Source organism: Phacochoerus africanus, chromosome 6 (assembly GCF_016906955.1).
Source record: "Phacochoerus africanus isolate WHEZ1 chromosome 6, ROS_Pafr_v1, whole genome shotgun sequence".
NCBI lineage: Eukaryota > Metazoa > Chordata > Mammalia > Artiodactyla > Suidae > Phacochoerus > Phacochoerus africanus.
This window is the reverse complement of record NC_062549.1, coordinates 45,880,632-45,903,994: the sequence shown is the minus strand read 5'-3', so window position 1 is coordinate 45,903,994 and position 23,363 is coordinate 45,880,632. Positions and strand designations below refer to the sequence as shown.

At 37.3% G+C, this 23,363-nt stretch overlaps 1 protein-coding gene across 1 annotated transcript in view; it reads left to right on the top strand.

Annotated features, from left to right (window-relative positions):
• NECAB1 (N-terminal EF-hand calcium binding protein 1) overlaps nt 1–23,363 on the top strand; it is a 233,566-nt gene that overhangs the window by 103,176 nt on the left and 107,027 nt on the right. The window contains exon 5 of the mRNA XM_047782941.1: nt 1,575–1,672. Coding sequence (XP_047638897.1) covers nt 1,575–1,672 — 98 coding nt within the window. The remainder of the gene's footprint in view (nt 1–1,574; nt 1,673–23,363) is intronic.

Sequence of the window (23,363 nt, the reverse complement as noted above, 5' to 3'; positions counted from 1 at the left end):
GACAGTTTTGAGCTGCATATGTGACCTACACGACAGCTCATGGCAATGCCAGATCCTTAACCCACTGAGTAAGGCCAGGGTTCAAACCTGCAACCTCATGGTTCCTAGTCAGATTTGTTTCCACTGTGCCAGATGGGAACTCCTGATTTACATATGTTGAAATATCCTTGTGACACTGAAATAAATCCCACTTGATCATGGTGTGTCATCCTTTTCCATAATGTTGGATTTGGGTTGCTAATATTTTGTTGATAATTTTTACATCTATATTCATCAAAGATATTGGTCTTTTGGTATTGTTTATAATTCTTTGTTTGATTTTTGTATCAGGTTAATGGTAATGTTGTAGAATGAATTTGGAAATATTCCCTCCTCTTCAATTTTTTGTACTCGTTTGAGAAGGATAGGCATAAATTCTCCTTTATATGTTTGGTACAATTCCCCAGTGAAGCTATCAGATCCTAGGCTTTTGTTTGCAAGGAGGTGTGTTTTGTTTTTTGGTTTTTGTTTTTTAACTTACAGATTCTGTTTTACTTCTAGTGATCAGTCTGTTCAAATTGTCTATATCTTCTTAACTCAGTCTTGGCAGGCTGCATGTTTTTGAGTCCATGTTAAAAAGATTTGTGTTTACTCTTAAAAAGTGCTCTTTCTTTATTCAGTTAGCATTTTTTTTTTATTATGGCTACACCCATGGTACAGGGAACTTCTTGGACCAGGTATCAAATCCAAGCCACAGCTGTGACCTATGCCATAGCTGCAGCAATACCAGATCCTTTAACAATCTGTGCTGGGCTGGGGATCAAACTCACACCTCTGCAGTGACCTGAGCCACTGCAGATTCTTAACCCACTGTACCACAATGGGAACTCCTATTTAGTTAGCACTTTTATTGCCAACTTTTGCACACAGTGTCTGGTAGACTGATTATCTCTAATTATTTGTTATTTCAGTGTTTTCTTTTGCTCTTTTAATTGGGAGCAGTTCTTCTGCCCTTTAATTTTACTTAAATTGAACTTCTCTTTGAACTTAGGAGAAACAGTTATGTATTGTGCATTTGAAGTGGAGTGTTATATAGTAGCATCCCTGTGCAGACTGTGTGTGTCCAGTTTCTTCGGTACAAATACAAGATTTTGCATTTATCTCTATTATGTTTCAAAGTACTAGTTTGGGATCAGCATATATTCCATGCCTGTAATTTTAATTGTAACATCCAATGTAGCATTTATTCCAATAAACTGAAAAACGTGTTAAAATGTGTTTTCTTCTATCCAAATTGGGTAAAAAAAATTACATTGTTACAAGAATAGGTACTTGCAGGGGGTGCCTTGTGTTTTATTCAATTCCTAACCTTAAACAAAGCATGCCTTTCTAAAATGCCTCCTAGAAGAAAGAATAACATATAGTTTAATTATTTGAAAGTATATTGATGCTTTAGTGTTAGTCTTATTTGAAAAATGTTCAGTTTCCTCTATTTGTTTTACTTATTTATTGAGTAAATCATCAGTTGATATTCTAACATTACCTAAATACAAACATTTATTGCATTGAAAAATTTCAATATTTTCACATTTCAGAATATTTTTCTCAGCACTTGGGCGAGTATGAGAATGTACTAGCAGCACTTGAAGACTTAAATATTTCTATCCTGAAGGCAATGGGAAAAACAAAAAAAGTAAGAAAATTTGATTATTTTTATAAAATCTCTTTGGAAAATATTTTTCTTAAAAATCATACCTATTTTCTAGTGTATCTTAGAAGTATAGATTTGTTTTTATCACTGATAATTTATTTTTCTTGATATAAATGACCTATTTATTTGCAATTCAATTATAAAAAATTCACCAGATGGCAGATATTGTGCTTCATGCTAAGGATACAAAGATACAAAGAGCTTTCCAAATGGTTCTTATTCTGGTGGGGATAAAAGCGCATGAACGAGTGATTCACATATAGTACAACAGAGAAAAGCGCAATATAGAACACCTAATTCGTGCTGGAGGATATAACACCTGAGCAATTTGAATTAAAAGAAGTAGTTATATCTAAGCAAAGAACCAGATGCAAGGAACATCGTGTGCAAAGGCCCTGTGTCAGGAGGAACATGGGGCATTCAAGGAAGATGGCCAATAAGGCTAAAACTCGGAAAAATCAAGAGTGTCATGATGTCAGATAAAACTGGTGTGGTTGGAAGTGGTAGCATCTTTCATCATGTGTGTTAGTAAACCTGTATTTACTAAATCTAAATGTTAGATTTAGACCTGTATGCTAAGTGCAAATAAATCAGCCATTTTAAGCAGAGATATGAAAAATCATGTAGTGTTTTTTAAAAAACATGCAAGAATTAGCTTGGGATTAATGTGGAGAATGTGGAAGGATAGAAAAAGGAAGATGAGTGAGGAGGCTAGCCAAGGATGAATCCTAGTTTTAAGCTTGAATATCTTGGTACTGGCACTATATAGACAGAGAATGCTGACAGAGGACCATGTTTAGGGAGATAGGATTAGGAATTCCTACTGCAGTGCAATTGGTTAAGAATCTGACTGCAGTGTCTTGGGTTGCTGCTTAGGCACAGGTTTGATCCCAGGCCTGGTGCAGTGGGTTAAAATATCTGGCTTTGCCACCTCTGTGGTGTAGGTCGCAGCTGCAGCTAGGATTTAATCCTTGGTCCAGGAGCCATATGCTGTGGGTGTGGCCATTAAAAAAAGGAAGTAAGATCATAAGTTACTTTTCAGACATACTGAATCTAGGCTATCTTCAAGACATCTAGGGAAAGTCAAATAAGCCATTAGATACATAGATCTAGATCTGAGAGACCTAAGTGTATATGAGATATATAACTTGCGAATTGTTAATGCTTAAGCAGAGAACTTGAGTGATATGTCATCGTAAAAGAGTATAAAGTAAAAAGAGGAGGGGACCCAACACTGAGCTTAAGGAACTTCAGTTTTTGATGGTGAGTAGAGGAGAATGAGCTGAGACAAAGTGGGAAGAAAGATGGGGGAAAGCCATGAAAATGTAATGTCCAAAAGCTGGAGATAGAGTATGTCAAGAGGTAGGAAGTGGGCAACACTATGAAGAGGTCAAGAGAGATGAGAATTAAAATTTCCACTGTCAGTAAGTCAGAAAAAAGGCATTTTAACATATACAGTACATAACAAGAAATTTTGAAAATTAAAGCATATTGGAATTTCTGAATAAAGACAGCAGAATAATATATACAAGGAATTCTGCTTGCTATTGAAGCTTCATGGAAAAGAGTGAAATTAGATTTTTAAGAGAAAAAAAAAATTTAATTTGTCCATGCCTGTGGCATGTGGAAGCTGCCAGGCCAGGGCTCAAACCCAAGCAACAGCAGTGACCTAAGCCACTATAATGAAGATGCCAGATCCTTAACCCACTGCTCCACAAAGGAACTCCTGAAACTAGATTTTTTAAATAGGGAAATTTATAGCAATAAAATTTAGAAACTGAAAAGCAAATGGACAAGCAGTAGTTGACAGAAGACCTGAAACATTTGACTGCTTCACTTACAATGAGAAAAAGGAGAAAATCATCAGCTTGATTTGTAAAAAGACTCAGGAATTTGTGGCACTAGCTGTCACTGGAAAAGGAGGGGAATGGTAGGGCTAAAACAAGGTGATTTATTGGAAATCTGAGTAGGAAGCAGTTAGGTCCCCAGATCCCCAGATCCCTTGTTGTTCTCTACCCAGCTAAGCAATTGCATCCAAGTAAGAAATATATTCTTGATCTCTGAAAAGGTAAAAGAGAGCCTTGGGGTGGTATTAGTCATAGTTGAGGGATGAAACAAAAGTTAATATACTACGTTAAAATACATCCAGCACTCTTCTCTTACTTAACTTCAAGTATTGGCAACCAAGTATTTTTCCTCCAAGCAGATAACAAGAGGCTGTCTCTGGGAAATCTAACCGTGAGTTCCCTTGTGGCACAGCAGATTAAGGATCCTGCATTGTCACCGCATTGGCTCAGGTTGCTGTGGCATGGGTTCGATCCTTGGCCTGGGAACTTACACATACCATAGGTGTGGCCAAGAAAGAAGGGCAGGAAAAGTCTAACCATTACAAACAAGGGAAAAGACCTATAAATTCTCCACTGATGATGGAGCTTGGTCTGATCTCTCCTCCCATTGCATAATCAGCTTATTTATAGTCCATCCTTAAATATGCAGTCATTCAAGTACCACCAAACTTCTTACAGGAAAGACTGAGACCAAAACAAACTGAAAAAGAAAGAGGGAGGGACTAATTCAGCAGACAATGCATGAAGATGGAAACTTCAAAGTAATGCCCTTTATGCCACGAAGATGTAAGAGAAGATATTACATCCATGAAGCAAGAACAGGATGACAAACAGTGGGCCACAGGAAAATAAGAAAATGCTTTTGGAGGTTTAAGTAAGAGAGCAGAAATAAAGATTTAACAGAGTTTTGGAAAATAAAGTTTAAAAAAGCTCCAAAAAATAAAGCAAAATATGACATGAAAAATGGAGTATCAATCTAAGATGTCCAATATCCAAATAACAAATTCCAGAAAGAGAGAAAAACAAACAAAAAAAAGAAATCTGAATGGATTTTCTCTTGACCTCTTCAGGAGCATTTAGAAATCGCATAAAGTTTTATCCCTTGGGACCATCTGTCCAGAAATGGTAATTTTTTAAAGTTCTGCTTGATATAACTTCTTTGGTTAGATCTTATCTTAAATGCCATGTTCTCGGAAAGGTCTTCTCAAACCACCTATCTAAATAAGGTTGTCTTGGAGGTCCCATTGTGGCTCAGCTGTAACAAACCTGACTGGCATCCATGATTAGAATATCTTAAATAGTGAACTTTGTGCTTCTTAATTCAAAGCGCTATTCCACACACTCAAAGAACACAAGGCAGGGAATTCCCCTTGTGGCTCATTGGGTTCTGAACCTGACTGGTATCCATGAGGATGCAGATTTAATCCCTGGCCCCACAGAGTGGGTTAAGGATCCAGCATTGCTGTGAGCTGTGGTGTAGGTCGCAGATGCACTTATCTGGTGTTGCTGTGGCAGTGGCATAAACTGGCAAGGGCAGCTTCGCTTTGACCCCTAGCCTGGGAACTTACATATGCCTTGAGTGCGGCCCTAATAAGCAAAAATAAATAAATACACACATGCATACATGATACATAAAATAAAAAAATTGTCTTTATCAGAATATTTCATTTGTTCCTTGCTAGCAGTTATCAGGATGAGTAACTATGTATTTTTGTTTGTTTGTTGTCTGTAAGGAAGGAGAAAGTATCTTTTTTTTTGAATACCCAGAAACTAGCAATTAAAATGGACCTGAAAATTAAAATGAACTCAGTAAATGTAGTGATTGAGTAAACTGTTGAAATTCCATATGCTAAGTATTTTTGCTTCTGAAAGAAAAATTGTTCCTAAATTCCTTGACGAAGCTTTCAGATTTCTTTTAATAGGAAAAAAAAGCAAGTATATAGTATTTCTTATTTTCTCACAGATTGCACTAAAATATTCTTCTCCTTGTAGTAATACAATGAGGCTTTGTGCAATTTAAATTAAGGTCAATCCGTTATTTTGGTCTCAAGTACAAAGTCTTTTCTTAGCATGGACCCTTAAAAAAGCATTTTGGCCATATAATCATACTGTATAATCAAAGATAATGTATTTGATTTTTTAAAAAAGAAAGAAAATAAGAAATGGTAAAAAAAAATAAAGTGAGAAAGGTATGCGTGATAGCTCAAAATGAGTGAAATGCAGAAGTTTTGACATTTTTTCAAGCCACTGTTAAACTGACATCTTGTCCATTCTATCTAATGCAATGAATTCTGATTGAGAAATCTAGTATTTTCCTTTTGAGAGTTCCTAAATATTTTTATCCAGATGAAAGGTCCTGTCTCAGTAGGAAGTGCTGACTGTTCAAGACTTTTATGAAAAATGAAATGCAGGCCATTTATGGTATATCTTCACTGGTAATACATTTGTCTACTGTGTCAGAGAATGGATTAAATGGGTTACAACTGCTTAACTTAAACTTCAAGAGGTGACTTTGCACAGATATAGTCTGTCATTATTTTCCCTTCCTCTTCCTTCTCCTTTAACACAAGCCCTTTGCTAGATCCTCAGGAGTTAACTGGATTATTTTACTTTGGTTATTTTTCTGAAATAAGCATGATATGTCAAATTTCAAATGATCATTTGAAAGCCCTGAAGGTAGCTGAAACCAGATTTCCCTGATTTTGGGTTTCACACAAACACACGCACACACACCCACACGCACATGCGCGCGCGTGCACACACACACACACACACACACACACAAATAGATTTGTCCCTTTGTTTCTCTTCTTTCTACAAATGGGTGATAAGTAACATATCCTCAGTATGAAATATGCTTGTAATATCAAATCACATGTGGAATTCTGATGCTTAAGTGAAAACATCTTGTACTGTGTTATATAAGAATAAACGGGATGCCCTTAAGGCTCATTGGTAGGGCTTAAAAGGAGATTATGAGCTAAAGTGAAGAGTGGTGTTCTTAAAATAATTATTTAGGGTGCAACAGTCATGCTGCTGAGTGAACCTGGGGATGTGTCAAAATTAAAATGTATACATATTTTCTATTTTTCTCCTAAAAGTCGTTTTTCTAGTAAGCACATCCTACAATATAGCATCAATGATTTTAAGAAAAATATGAACTTGAGTCTTAGCACTACTGAGCACCTATCTCTCCCTTGCCTCTTAACATCTGTCTTTGGGATCTATGTTGTTTGTCTCCCCAGCATCTGTAGATAACATCATTTCAACCTTTCCATCTCTCCTCTATGCTTATTTCCTTCTATTTAGCATGTCAGCCCCCCAGGGTGCCATATTCTGTTCACTAGTTAATTATAACCATTTCATTTATAAAAAGTTGTCTTATAAAGAAAAAAAGAAATAGCAATAGGTCTAAGAATTCCTATCTCGGAAAAAAATCATTAATTATGATTTTTACATTGGATTTATAGTGAAAATTTTCCCATGTTTCAGGCAGAATATAGGAGCTAAAATACTACTCTGATGGAATAGTAACCCTCTTAGGCGTATAGAAGGCGGACATTTTCATCCTTCATTATAGTTTAATTACAGTCCTTTTAATTATTAAATTTTATTAATGAAAAATATATTCTTGGACTTCAGAGTGACCATAGGAAAACATTTTCCAAAAAGATTATTTGATATCCCATGTGTTCCTTGAAATTACCTTTCACATAAATGTGTTCAGGAAAAAGAAGATTGAGACTAAGGGCATGGAAAATAGGAGAGAAGTTGTCTTGAGCTTGCAGATTTGGCCCAATAACAGAGAAGCCCTGTGTCAGATCTAATCCTTAGAATCCTCCTTACAAAGGTGGCCAGACTTCTGGCCAGTTCTGGCAAAGGGAAATGCTGGGTGATTGGAAACCTGCTTCAAGTCGTTGGGGACAGAGTCCTCTAGGAGACCCATGGTTTCCTGAAGGAAACTGAAGTACCTGCTGACTTATAGAATAGCAGTCCTGGGCAGAGGAACTTGCCACTTCTGTCTGTGGAGGGAGCAGAACTGAGATCACAGACCTGACCTAGTTCATGTGAGTATGGTTTTGGGGGCAATTTAAAGATGAGATTACCTGTAGGTTAGACCACAGGGTGAATGATTAGTTCAGGCAAAGATCATCAACAAGGTGAAAACTAGGAGGATAAGGGACAGAAGCTCACAGTGTAGCCTAGGCAGGCTGGCAACTTGGATTGCCACCTACCTGGAAACCACACTGTTAGCTGTTTCTAGCTGTTGCCACAGCTCTACCAAATTACCTGACTGCTGACTGACTTCTCTGAGCCAAGTGCTAGACAGAGCCTCTTCTTCCCTACTAGTTTAAGGTTTGAGTAGTTCTGAACAAAAAGTGAATGAGAATTAACAAGTGCCAACTAACATTTTTATAGTGCTTAGAGTTATCAACATCCTTTAATGTACAATATTTAATTTATTCTTTGTAACATCTTAGTAATATTAGGCAAATGAAAATATACTTATTTCAAAAATGTGGAAACTGAGTCACAAAGTGCTTAGTTGATTTATTAATATCATAAATTTAGTGAGTTTTAAGCCAAGTGATTTTCATTTGAAATGTGGTTCCATACTGAACATTTTATAAATATGTAACCCTAAGTTGTATCACGGCACAAAAAATTTCTAGTGTTAGATAAGTTTAATGTTTGAGGAGTTCCCATTGTGGCTCAGTGGTAACTAACCCAATAGCATCCATGAGGATGCAGGTTCAATCCCTGGCCTCGCTCAGTGGGTTAAGGATTGGGCATTACTGCTAGCTACGGCGTGGGTCACAGATACGGTTCAGATCCAGTGTTGCTGTGGCTGAGGTGTAGGCCGGCAGCTACAGCTCAGATTCAACTCCTAGCCTAGAAACTTCCATGTGCCACAGGTTAGACCCTAAAAAAATACAAAAAAAAATTAATGTTTGAAACAATTAAACTCTTCAGCAGGCTGGAGACGTCCGGCTTCTCTGATAAAGGTATTTTCAGTTTTGCAAGTGAACAAATAGGTGCCCAGAGCTTAGTGTAATATGTGAAGAAAATATAAAAGAAACCATAGACAAAAGTAGATGGTAATTAAATGCTAAAATAATTAAATGCTGAAATTAAAAAAAGTAAATGGTGCATATACAACATTCTAGACAAGGAAGTTCATACATTTTAATATGCATAGTCTATTGTCATCAAAGAAATAGATGAAATGTTAATTAGAAAACAAGAGATGTAACATACCATATTTAGCTTTTTGCTTGAAGAATTAAATATATCTAAAAGGAGAGCTAATAGCTAGTGAGCACTATGCAAAACTGCCGGTGGCCCTCTGAGCTCTGGGTAGATTTAGGATCCCAAAGCATCCAAATAGAAGTCCAACTGCTTTTGCCAAATAAGCTAGCTAACTATTACACTTTTCTTTTTTTCTTTTTTCTTTTGTTTTGGCCATGCCGATGGCATTTGGAAGGGATTAAACCTATACTATAGCAGTGACCCAAGCCACTGCAGTGAAAATGCTGGATCCTTACCTACTGAACTACAAGAGAACCCCCACTTTTCACTTCTTACCTAAAATTCCACATTTAACATTTGCTATATATTTATATTTGGGTGGGTATCTTAGCTAACTGTCCTGTTCCACTGATAGAACTGTTCTAGTATTATTAACACATTGTCTTAATTCTTGCTTGAGTATTTGGGTATGTTTGAAAATGAAAAGGTACAAGTCTACCCTGGTTTTTCTTTACCAAAGTGTTGGTGTTTTTCCTGTTTTGTCATTTTAATATAAGTTTTAAGTTGTTTTTTTCAATTCTAAGGGAAATTTCCTTGAGAAAGCTATTGGATTTTCATTACATTTGTAAAGTAGTTTTGAGAGATTGTCATCTTGCTAATATTATGCTTCCCATGCATATGCATACATATTTCTTCATTTATCCAAACTTTCTTTTGTCTCATTAAATGTTTTGATACTTCATATAGTTTCAAAACATGTCTTAATTGATTTGTAGCTATTTTATCTTTTTGTTGCTTTTATAAATGGTCTGCCTCTCCATATTCCTTTTTTTTTTTTTTTTTTTTTTGGTGTGTGTGTGTGTGTCTTTTCTAGGGCCGCACCTGCAGCATATGGAGGTTCCCAGGCTAGGGGTCTAAACAGAGCTGTAGCTGCTGGCCTATGCCACAGCCACAGCAACGTGAGATCCAAGCCACATCTGCAACCCTCACCTCAGGTCATGGCAACTCTGGACCCTTAACCCACTGAGGGAGGCCAGGGATCAAACCTGCAACCTCATGGCTCCTAGTCGGATTCATTAACCGCTAAGCCATGACGGGAACTCCGTCTCTCCATATTCCTAACTCAATATTGGCAGTATATTAGAAAATGATTGATTTTTTTTTTGTATATGATTTTGGTGAGCAGATTAGCTACCATTTTAAGTGGCTGCTCCAGCTGTGACAGTCTATTTATTTCCCTTAACTAATATTACAGGTTTGAACATGGAGATGCATTGCCACTTAGTGGAATAATCAACCTATTTCATCTATCTTTCAGAAAATCTAACCAGATAAAATGTTGGTGGGTGGGGGTGAGACGTAAATAAGGAGGTAAGAATGGGCAGGATTTTAAAAGAGAAAGAAGATAGAGGTAACTACACATCTTTGACCACTTAAGCAGGCAGTTTGGGGCCTGGTTCTGCCAGAGGCCTTCATTCCAAAAAGGTCTGTGATTTATCAGTGGGTAGGATCAGGTTGTACTGACAGCAGTTTGCTACACTTTACCTTATGTTTCCTGAATGAGTGTATAACAGCAAATGATGATCTTGCCTATAATCTTGAAAGGACTTGAAAAAATCTCAACAAATCCTTAGAGCTGTGATAGTTACAGGCCCCAGGTAAATCTCTGGTGTACCCCAAAACCATAGGGATCCCTATATAAGTAGTCACCCTTTTTCATGATCACTTTTATTTTTAGACAATCCTAGTAATCCTTCCAACCCTATTCCTCTCCCTCCACCCAACCATAAATAAGATATAGTGAGAAATAATTGTATTTTGTGTTATGCACATATAGTTTTGGAACTGTTTGTTTCCTTCATGAGAATCTTTTTTAAAATGTAGCTTAAATTGCTGACTGGAACACTTTGTTCTTAAGAGAAATTGGGAGTTGATTTTCTGCCTAATGAAGTAATGAGTACAAAGTACACCTCTTTATTTAAACAGAAAAGATGGTTTGCTTAAGGATTTGCCTTCATGAATAGCCCTATTTCTAAAAAACTGATCTTTGAAATGTGTAAAGCTAGATGAGGGAAAGAGAAGTTAATACAAACATTTCTAGGGGATATACAGCACAGCATGTGATTCTGTCATGAGAATCAAAATTGATATGACTCATTTATTTTCCCTAAAGTGTAAAAGTAAAGAGGGAAAGATTAAAAATTTATCTGTGTTATATTTCTCAGATTCAACAGGCATCAGTTATTACCATGCTAAAGTTGTTCTTTCTGTTTCTTGTTTGCTATTTAGTATGCAAATGTACTAAATATTATTTTAACTATTTAGTTTTGCCAAAGTCTTCAATTGAATAGTATGTTCAAAAACAAAATAAGTATATGGTGCATTATACCTGTGTTTCCTGTGTGACTGCTACAGGACAATAGAGCTCATGGCCTCATGTGCTGTGTGCTGTCCTCTTTGGAATGATTTATTTAATGATCTGACAGTTGTGTACTAGCAATGGTCTGTAGCTCTAGTGGCTCTACAGGGGTGTAGCCTGGTCCGGGATCTCTGGTGTGGTGCAAAAATTACACACTCTTATTAGAGTTTCTTTAAACCAGGACAATATTCAGTTTGAATTTCTATAATGGATCATAATTCACTTTTTAAGACTACCAAGCCCTGTAAGTGACTTGACTTCTGACAATATAGAAATGAGATTGGGGAATTCCTGTTGTGGCACAGCAGAAACGAATCCAACTAGTATCCATGAAAATTCGGGTTTGATCCCTGGCCTTGCTTAGTGGGTTGGGGATCTAGCATTGCTGTGAGCTGTTGTGTAATTTGCAGATGCAGCTCAGATCCTGTGTTGCTGTGGCTGTGGTGAAGGCTGGCAGCTGGAGCTCTGATTCAACTCCTAGCCTGGGAACTTCTGTACGCAGCAAGTGAGGCCCTAAAAAGAAAAAAAAAAGAGAGATATTGTTTTCATTAATTGTACACTTATGTGCCCAAATATTAGCTGTGTCTTATTACTCTGAGATTAAAATGTCTACTTCGGCAACCTCTTAGATTTTTTGAAACAAAATAATAATAATATAGCTAACGTATTATTTAACGCTTACCAAAAACCATGCCAACACTTTCATTTTAGTATCTTATTTAATCCTAATATTTTATTAGGTAGGTTCTGTTTTGTTCCCATAAGTGTATAAAGAGACTGAGGCAAAAAAGTGTTAGGTCATATGGATAAGATGTAGACAGTAATCTCAAAATTGATTTTTTCTTAGCCTTCTTGTCTTGAAGCCACCATGCTTTCCAGTCAATTTCTTGAAAAGATGACAAAAATCATGGTTCGTTGGAGAGAAAAGAAAAAATATTTCAGGACTTGGTTAGTTATAACCATTATTTACTACTGTGCAATAAATTTTCCTCCTAAATTAAAAGTTATTTCTAGCAGTTTTTAAGAGTTAGGAATTTGGGAGTTGCTTAACTCAGTGATTCTGACTCAAGTTGTAGTCAAGTTTTGTGTTGACACTGCAGACATCTGAAGGTGCTTGAGGAACTGCTTCTGAGCAGCTGTTGTTGGCATATTAGGAGGCAATAGAGAGTTAGTCATGTAGCTTTAATTCCTCATCATGTGGTCTTCTCCTTAGGGCTGTTCAGATGACATGGCACCTAGATTTCTCCATAGCAAGCACAAAAAGAGGGAGAAAAAAAGAGACAGACAAAGAGACACATAGAAACCCTAAAATAAGACAGAGATTAAGATTACAATATAATCTTGGCAGTAATATCATATCACTTCTATCATATCCTATTCATTAGTAAATCCAGCCCTCCTCAAGGGGAGGAAAATTATTAAACTCCACTTATTTAAGGGAAAAGTACCATAGAATATGTGTAAATATCTTTTTAAAATATTTTATCATAGTTGATATACAATGTTCTCTCAATTTCTGCTGCACAGCAGAGTGACCCAGCCATATATCCATATATATTCTTCTTTTTTTAAAATATGATTTGTTTTCATATACCTGTTTACAGTGTTCTGTCAATTTTCTACTGTACAGCATGGTGACCCAGTTACATATACAAGTATACAATCTTTTTTCTTACATCATCATGCTCCATCATAAGTGACTAAACACTGTTCCCAGTGCAATACAGCAAGATTGTGCGTTACAAAGGCAATAGTCTGCATCTATTAACTCCAAGTTCCCAATCCATCCCACTCCCTCCCCTTCCCCCTAGGCAACCACAAGTCTGTTCTGTAAATCCATAATTTTCTTTTCTATGGAAAGGTCCATTTGTGCTGTATGTTAGATACCAGATATAAGTGATCATGTAGTATTTGTCTTTCTCTTTCTGATTGACTTCACTCAGTATGAGAGTATCTAGTTCCATCAATGTTGCTGCAAATGGCATTATGTCATTCTTTTTTATGGCTGAGTAGTATTCCATTGTGTATATATTCCACATCTTCCTCATCCAATCGTCTGTCGACATTTGGGTTGTTTCCATGTCTTGGCTATTGTGAACAGTGCTGTAGTGAACATGCGGGTGCATGTGTGTTTTCAAGAAAGTTTTGTCTGGATATGTGCCCAAGGGTTGAATTGCTGGGTCATATGGTAGTTCTATGTAGAGTTTTCTAAGGGACCTCCATACTGTTCTCCCCAGTGGATGTACCAGCTTACATTCCCACCAACAGTGCAGGAGGGTTCCCTTTTCTCCACACTCTCTCCAGCATTTGTTCTTTGTGGACTTATTAATGATGGTGATTCTGACCAGAGTGAGGTGGTACATTATGGTAGTTTCGACTTGCATTTCTCTAATAATCAGCCATGTTCGGTATTTTTTCATGTACTTGTTGGCCACCTGTATATCTTCTTTGTATAAATGTCTATTCAGGTCCTTTGCCCATTTTTCAATTGGGTTGTTGGCTTATTTGCTGTTGAGTTTATAAATTGTTTGTATATTTGAGAGATTAAGCCATTGTAAGTTGCATCATTTGAAACTATTTTCTCCCATTCTGTAAGTTGTTTTTTTGTTTTCTTTTTAGTTTCCTTTGCTGTGCAAAAGCTTGTCAGTTTGATTAGTCCCATTGGTTTATTTTTGCTTTTATTTCTGATGCTTTGGGGGACTGACCTGAGAAAACATTTGTAAGGTTGATGTCAGAGAATGTTTTGCCTATGTTCTCTTCTAGGAGTTTGATGGTGTCTTGTCTTATATTTAAGTCTATCAGCCATTTTGAGTTTATTTTTGTGCATGGCATGAGGGTGTGTTCTAATTTCATTGCTTTGCATGCAGCTGTCCAGGTTTCCCAGCAATGCTTGCTGAATAGACTTTCTTTTTCCCATATTGTATGCTCTTGCCTCCTTTGTCAGAGATTAATTGACCATAGGTGTCAGTGTTTATTTCTGGGTTCTCTACTCTGTTCCATTGGTCTGTCTGTCTGTTTTGGTACCAGTACCACATTGTTTTGATGACTGTGGCTTTGTAGTATTGCCTGAAGTCGGGGAGAGTTATGCCTCCTGCTTGGTTTTTGTTTCTCAGAATTGCTTTGGTGATTCTGGGTCTTTTGTTGTTCCATATGAATTTTTGGATTGTTTGTTCTAGTTCTGTGAACAATATCATGGGTAATTTGATAGGGATTGCATTGAATTTGTAGATTTCTTTGGGAAGTATGGCCATTTTTACAATATTAATTTTTCCAACCCAGAAGCTTGGAATATCTTTCCATTTCTTTACATCTTCTTTAGTTTCCATGATTAATGTTTTATAGTTCCCAGCATATAAATCTTTCACCTACTTGGTCAGCTGTATTCCTAGGTATTTGATTTTTTGGGGTGCAGTTTTAAAAGGTACTATATTTTTGCATTCCTTTTCTAATATTTCATTGTTAGTATACAGAAATGTGACTGATTTCTGAATGTGAATCTTATATCCTGCTATTTTGCTGAATTTGTTGATCAGTTCAAGTAGTTTTTGGGTTGAGTTCTTAGGGTTTTATATATATAGTATCATGTCCTCTGCATACAGTGCCAGTTTTACCTCTTCTCTTCCAATTTGGATGCCTTTTATTTTTTGTGTGTGTCTGATTGTTGTGGCTAGGACATCCAGTACTATGTTGAATAACAGTGGTGAGAGTGGGCATCCTTGTCTTCTTCCACATTTTAGTGGGAAGGCTTTCAGCTTTTCTCCATTGAGTATTATATTTGCTGTGGGTTTGTCATAAATAGCTTCGATTATGTTAAGGTATGTTCCCTCTGTACCCACTTTAGTAAGAGTTTTGATCATGAATGGATGTTGGACTTTGTCAAATGCTTTTTCTGCATCTATTGAGATGATCATGTAGTTTTTGACCTTTCTTTTGTTAATGTGGTGTATGATGTTGATTGATTTGCAAATGTTGAACCATCCTTTTGCACCTGGGATGAATCCCACCTGGTCGTGGTGTATGATCTTTTTTATATGTTGTTGGTTTTGATTTTATATGTTGGCTAAACTTTTGTTGAGAATTTTTGCGTCTATATTCATTGAGAATATTGGCCTATAATTTTCTTTTTTGGTGGTATCTTTGTCTGGTTTTGGAATTAGGGTAATGGTGGCATCATAGAATGTCTTTTAGAGTGTTTCTTCTTCTTCAACCTTTTGAAAAAATTTAAGGAGGATGGGTATAAGTTCCTCTTTGTATGTTTGGTAGAATTCGCCTGTGAAGCCATCTGGTCCTGGACTTTTATTTGTAGGAAGTGTTTTTATGGACATATTCTTTTTCATTTCTAATGATAGGTCTGTTCAGTTGATCTGTTTCTTCTTGATTCAGTTTTGGCAGGATGTAAGTCTCTAAAAAGCTGTCCATTTCTTCTGGGTTGTCAAATTTGTTGGCATACAATTGTTCATAGTATACTCTCATTTTTTTTTTTTGGATTTCTGCAGTATCCATTGTGACTTCTTTTACATTTCTTATTTTGTTTATTTGGGTTTTTTCTCTCCTCTTCTTAGTGAGTCTAGCCAGAGGTTAGTCAACTTTGTTTACCTTTTCAAAGAACCAGCTCTTCGTTTTGTTGATTTTTTTGTTGTTGTTTTTTGATTCTCAATTTTATTAATTTCCTTTATGATCTTTATGATTTCCTTCCTCTGCTGACTTTAGGTTTTGTTTATTCTTTTTCTAATTCACTTAGGTGGTGGCTTAAATTGTCAATTTGAGATTTTTCTTCTTTTTTGAAGAAAGCCTCTATTGCTTTGAATTTCTCTCTGAGCACTGCTTTTGCAGTATCCCATAGGTTCTCAGTGGTTGTGTCTTCATTATCATTTGTCTTGAGGTATTTTTTTATTTCCTTCTTGATTTCCTCACTGACTTATTGGTTTTTTAGTAGCATGTTGTTTAGTCTCCATGTAGTAAGTTTTTTCTCATTTTTTTCCTGTGGTTGATTTCCATTTTCATGCCATTGTGGTCAGATAATATACTTGAAATAATTTCTATACTCTCAAATTTGTTGATGTTAGCTTTGTGCCCCAGTATGTGATTGAGTCTTAAGAATGTTCTATGTGCACCTGAGAAGAATGTATATTCTGGTTTTTTTTAATGTAATGTTCTGAAAATGTCAATTAAGTCTAAATTTTCTGTCGTGTCCTTTAGGATCTCTGTTGTTTTATTGATTTTCTGTCTAGAGGATCTAGCCATTGATGTCTGTGAGGTGTTAAATTCTCCTATTATTATTGTATTTCATTCAATTTCTCCTTTTATGTCTGTTAGTATTTGTTGTAGGTATCTGGGTGCTCCTCTATCAGGGGCATATATATTGACGATTGTAACTTCCTCTTCTTGAATGGATCCTTTACCCATTAAGTAGTGTCCTTCTTTGCCTTTTTTAATGGCCTTCGTTTTAAAGTCTATTTTGCCTGATATGAGTATTGCAACTCCTGCTTTCCTGTCTTGTCCATTGGCATGAAATATCTTTTCGCATCCCCTTACTTTCAGTCTATCTGTGTCCTTTGCCCTAATGTGAGTCTCTTGTAGACAGCATATTGTAGGCTCTTGCTTTTTTATCCAATCTGCCACTCTGTGTCTCTTGACTGGAGTGTTCAGTCCATTGACCTTTAAAGTGTTACTGATAGATATGTATTATTGCCATTTTATTTAATTTTTTTTCTTGTGATGAGAACTATTAAGATTTATTCCAACTTTTAGATATAATACAGTAGTGTTATGTATAATTTTTTTATAATTTTTTTTTATTCTCCCACTGTACAGCAAGGGGGTCAGGTTATCCTTACATGTATACATTACAATTACATTTTTCCCCCAGCCTTTCTTCTGTTGCAACATGAGTATCTAGACAAAGTTCTCAATGCTATTCAGCAGGATCTCCTTGTAAGTCTATTCTAAGTTGTGTCTGATAAGCCCAAGCTCCCAATCCCTCCCACTCCCTCCCCCTCCCCCTCCGATCAGGCAGCCACAAGTCTCTTCTCCAAGTCCATGATTTTCTTTTCTGAGGAGATGTTCATTTGTGCTGGATATTAGATTCCAGTTATAAGTGATATCATATGGTATTTGTCTCTGTCTTTCTGGCCCATTTCACTCAGTATGAGAGTCCCTAGTAACATCCATGTTGCTGCAAATGGCATTATGTCATTCTTTTTATGGCTGAGTAGTATTCCATTGTGTATATATACCACTTCTTCTGAATCCAATCATCTGTCGATGGACATTTGGGTTGTTTCCATGTCCTGGCTATTGTGAATAGTGCTGCAATGAATATGCGGGTGCATGTGTCTCTTTTATGTAGAGTTTGGTCCGGATATATGCCCAAGAGTGGGATTGCAGGGTCACATGGAATTTCTATGGATAGATTTCTAAGGTATCTCCAAACTGTTCTCCATAGTGGCTGTACCAGTTTACATTCCCACCAACAGTGCAGGAGGGTTCCCTTTACTCCACAGCCCCTCCAACACTTGTTATTTGTGGATTTATTAATGATGGCCATTCTGACTGGTGTGAGGTGATATCTCATGGTAGTTTTGATTTGCATTTCTCTTATAATCAGCGAGGTTGAGCATTTTTTCATGTGTTTGTTGGCCGTCTGTATATCTTCCTTAGAGAACAGTTTATTCAGGTCTTTTGCCCATTTTTCCATTGATTGATTGGCTTTTTTGCTGGTGGGTTGTATAAGTTATTTATATATTCTAGAGATTAAGCCCTTGTCCGTTGCATCATTTGAAACTGTTTTCTCCCATTCTGTAAGTTGTCTTTTTGTTTTCTTTTTAGTTTCCTTTGCTGTGCAAAAGCTTTTCAGTTTGATGAGGTCCCATGGGTTTATTTTTGCTCTAATTTCTATTGCTTTGGGAGACTGACCTGAGAAAATATTCATGATGTTGATGTCAGAGAGTGTTTTGCCTATGTTTTCTTCTAGGAGTTTGATGGTGTCCTGTCATATATTTCAGCCATTTTGAGTTTATTTTTGTGCATGGTGTGAGGGTGTGTTCTAGTTTCATTGCTTTGCATGCAGCTGTCCAGGTTTCCCAGCAATGCTTGCTGAATAGACTTTCTTTTTCCCATATTATATGCTCTTGCCTCCTTTGTCAGAGATTAATTGACCATAGGTGTCAGTGTTTATTTCCGGATTCTCTATTCTGTTCCATTGGTCTGTCTGTCTGTTTTGATACCAGTACCACACTGTCTTGATGACTGTGGCTTTGTAGTATTGCCTGAAGTCTGGGAGAGTTATGCCTCCTGCTTGGTTTTTGTTCCTCAGGATTGCTTTGGCAATTCTGGGTCTTTTGTGGTTCTGTATACGTTTTTGGATTGTTTGTTCTAGTTCTGTGAGCACTGTCATGGGTAATTTTCTAGGGATTGCATTGAGTCTGTATTTTGCTTTGGGTAGTATGGCCATTTTTACAATATTGATTTTCCCAATCCAGGAACATGGAATATCTTTCCATTTCTTTACATCTTCTTTGATTTCCTTGATTAAAGTTTTATAGTTCTCGGCATATAGGTCCTTTACCTCCTTGGTCAGGTGTATTCCAAGGTATTTGATTTTGTGAGGTGCAATTTTAAAGGGTATTATATTTTTGTATTCCTTTTCTCATATTTCATTGCTGGTATACAGAAATGCAACTGACTTCTGAATGTTAATCTTATATCCTACTACTTTGCTGAATTTATTAATCAGTTCAAGTAGTTTTGGGGTTGAGTCCTTAGGGTTTTCTATGTATAGTATCATGTCATCTGCATACAGTGACAGTTTGATCTCTTCTCTTCCTATATGGATGCCTTTTATTTCTTTTGTTTGTCTAATTGCTGTGGCTAGGACTTCCAAAACTATGTTGAAGAGCAGTGGTGAGAGTGGGCATCCCTGTCTTGTTCCAGATTGGAGTGAGAAGGCTTTCAGTTTTTCCCCATCGAGTATTATATTTGCTGTGGGGTTATCATAAGTGGCTTTGATTATATTCAGGAATGTTCCCTCTATACCCACTTTGGCGAGGGTCTTGATCATGAATGGATGTTGGACTTTGCCAAATGCTTTTTCTGCGTCTATTGAGATGATCATATGATTTTTGACTTTTCTTTTGTTAATGTGGTGTATGATGCTGATTGTTTTGCATGTGTTGAACCATCCTTGTGTACCTGGGATGAACCCAACCTGGTCATGGTGTATAATTTTTTTGGTATGTTGTTGGATTCGGTTGGCTAAGATTTTGTTGAGAATTTTTGCGTCTATATTCATCAATGATATTGGGCGATAGTTTTCTTTTTTGGTGGTATCTCTGTCTGGTTTTGGAATGAGGGTGATGGTGGCATCATAGAATGTCTTTGGGAGTGTTCCTTCTTCTTCAACCTTTTGAAAGAGTTTAAGGAGGATGGGCACCAATTCCTCTTTATATGTTTGATAGAATTCACCTGTGAAGCCATCTGGTCCTGGACTTTTATTTGTAGGGAGAGATTTTATGACCTCTTCAATTTCATTTCTAGTGATCGGTCTGTTCAGTTGGTCTGTTTCTACTTGATTCAGTCTTGGCAGGCTGTAAGATTCTAGAAAATTGTCCATTTCTTCCAGATTGTCAAACTTGTTGCCATATAGTTGTTCATAGTATTCTCTTATGGTTTTTTGTATTGCTGCTGTATCCATTGTGATTTCTCCTTTTTCATTTATAATTTTGGTTATTTGGGTTCTTTCTCTCCTCTTTTGAGTGAGTCTGGCCAGGGGGTTGTCAATTTTGTTCACCTTTTCAAAGAACCAGCTCTTGGTTTTATTAATTTTCTCTATTGTTTTTTGAGTCTCTATATTATTGATTTCTTCTTTGATCTTTATAATTTCCTTCCTTCTGCTGACTTTAGGTCTTTTTTGTTCTTCTTTTTCTAGTTCGTTTAGGTGGAGGGTTAAGTTGTCAATTTGAGCTTTTTCTTCTTTTTTGAGGAAGGCCTGTATTGCCATGAACTTCCCTCTGAGCACTGCTTTTGCAGCATCCCATAGGTTTTGAGCAGTTGTGTCTTCATTAACATTTGTTTCAAGGTAGTTTTTAATTTCCTTCTTGATTTCCTCATTGACCCATTGGTTTTTTAGTAGCATGTTGTTTAGTCTCCATGCAGTAGGTTTTTTCTCTTTCCTTTTCCCATGATTGGTTTCTAATTTCATGGCATTGTGGTCAGAGAAGATACTTGAGAGAATTTCTATGCTCCTAAATTTATTGAGGTTAGCTTTTTGTCCCAATATGTGGTCGATTCTTGAGGATGTTCCATGAGCATTTGAGAAGAATGTGTATTCTGATTTTTTTGGATGTAGTGTCCTGAAGATATCAATGAAGTCTAACTTTTCTATTGTTTCCTTTAGGATCTCTGTTGCTTTATTGGTTTTCTGTCTAGAGGATCTGTCCATTGATGTGAGGGGGGTATTAAGGTCTCCTACTATGATTGTATTCTCATCAATATCTCCCTTTATGTCTGTTAATATTTGTTGTATGTATCTGGGTGCTCCTGTATTTGGGGCATATATGTTGATGACAGTAACATCCTCTCCTTGGATGGATCCCTTAATCATTAAGTAGTGTCCTTCTTTGTCTTTCTTTATGTCTTTTGTTTTAAAGTCTATTTTGCCTGATATGAGTGTTGCGACTCCTGCTTTTCTGTCATGTCTATTGGCGTGAAATATTTTTCCCCACCCTTTCACTTTCAATCTATATGTATCCTTTGTCCTAAGGTGAGTTTCTTGTAGGCAGCATATTGAAGGTTTTTGCCTTTTTATCCACTCAGCCACTCTGTGTCTTTTGATTGGGGCATTCAGTCCATTGACATTTAAAGTGATAATTGATAGATGATTATTTATTGCCATTTGAACCTCATGTTCCAGTTGATTCTATGGTTCTCCATTCTTCCTTTCTTTTTTTTTTTTTTTTGGTTGGATTGTCTCCTGTTATTATCTGCTTGAGTGTATTTTTTTTTTCATTTTTTGCAAATGCAATATTTGGTTTTGGCTTGTGGTTGCCCTGTTTTTTAAGGATGCTAACCCCTTCCCATAATTTTGTGTTTTAGCCTGATGGTCCTGTAAGTTCAAACACTTCATTACTATATTAAAATTAAGAAGAGAAACATACAAACAAACAAAAAGGGTTATTTACTTCCTAACATCCCTTGCCCACATTTTATGGTTTTGATGACTCTTTTTTATTTTTTTCTTTTTAATTTTATTTTGTTTGAAGCATGTTCATGATTAAATCTGTATGCTGGCTTATTTGAGTGACTGCTCTCTGATTGCGTTTTCCTCAGTCCTAGTTCTTCCTCTTCTTCTTTTTTTTTTCTTTTCTTTTTTCTTCCCTTTCCTTCCTTTCTTTTTGGTTTAGAGAAGCCCTTTCAATATTTCCTTTAACCTGGGTTTTGTGTTGCTGTATTCTTTAAGTTTTTGTTTGTTGGAAAAAATTTTTATTTCCCCTTCTATTTTAAATGGTATTCTTGCTGGATAGAGTATTCTAGGTTGCATATTTTTTTCCTTTTAGCACTTTAAATATCTCTTGCCATTCCCTCCTGGCCTGTAGTGTTTCTGTAGAGAAGTCAGCTGATATTCTTATGGGGGTTCCCTTGTAGGTAACATTCTGTTTTTCTCTTGCTGCCTTCAGGATCCTCTCTTTATCACTAACTTTTGCCATTTTTATTATGATGTGTCTTGGTGTGGGTCTATTTGGGTTCAGTTTGTTTGGGTCCCTCTGTGCTTCCTGTATCTTGAACCCAGTATCCTTTAGATTTGGGAAGTTTCCAGCGATAATTTCTTCAAATATATTTTCCATCCCCTTATCTTTTTCTACTCCTTCTGGAATTCCTATTATGCATAGATTGGCCCGCTTTATATTATCCCATAGGTCTCTTATATTGCTTTCATGTTTTTTGATTTGGTTTTCTGTCTGTTGACCGGATTGAGTGATTTCCATTATTCTATCTTCCATATCACTGATTCGTTCTTCTGCATTATTCATTCTGGTTTTTACTGCCCTTAGTTCCGTTTGCATCTCTGCAAATGAATGTTCTAGTTTTTCTTGGCTCCTCCTTATATTTTCTAGTTCCTTTCTGAGGGTATCTGCAGTACTGTTCATATCTTCTCTTAATTCCTTCAGTATTTTTACTATTTCACTTTTGAACTCCAGGTCTGTCAGACTGCAGAGATCTGTTTCATTGTTGACTGTTTTAGGTGAGTTCTCCTGTTGGTCTGACTGGGGGTGGTTTCTCGGCTTCTTCATCTTGCTTGTTGTTTTCTTTCTCCTGAGGGAGTTGTACTGTCTGTTATCGGGCAGTGTTTGCCTTGTCACTGCCGTGGAATATTTCCTGAGGGCTGGTGTTGTTGGCCAATCTTTTTTGAAGTAGTGTGGCTTTTATGGAGTGTTGATGGGGCTAACAGTGTTTCTTTGAAGCAAAGGAGGACTTCCTGAGGGCAGACAGGATTGGGAGGTCCACACCACGATGGTAGCAGATTCCACTTGGTCATGCAGAGCTTGCTCTGGTGTTTTTAGGCTGTGGGGTTCTTGCAGGGGGTGGGCGGTGTTGGGCAGCTGTTCCTCAGGAGTGCAGCACCCTCTGGGGGCAGGAGCAGCTATCTGGGTCACTGAGAACCTAAGAGGCTCTTTCCTAGGGCAGCCCAACTCAGAAGGACGGCCTGTGAATGTAGGCGGATCTTTTCACAGTCTGGCCAAAGTTTTTGCAGCTTTTCTGGGCTGCAGGGGGTCCTCCAGGGGGCTGGTGGTGCTGAGCAGATATTCTGCAGGAGTGGGGCACCCCCTGGGGGCTTGGGTGGGTAGCAGGGCCGTTGGAAACCCAAGAGGCTCTCCCCGGCGCAGCCTGACTCAGAAAAACCGTCCGAGAATTAGGCAGATCTATTCACGGCCTGGCTAGGCTTGTTCTAGCTTTTCTGGGCTGCAGGCCTTTTCTCGGGGGCTGGTGGTGTTTGGTGCTGCTCTGCGGAAGTGTAGCCCCTCCAAAGGGCCAGCAGGCCTTTGCAGGGACAGCCCCTGCGGTGGTAGGCTTCAGGTGATTGTTGAGGCCAGCCCTCCTGGATGGCAGGCAGCCCCAGGTTCAGCGAGAGCATAGGGGGTGGCGGGGGTGGGGGGAGGGG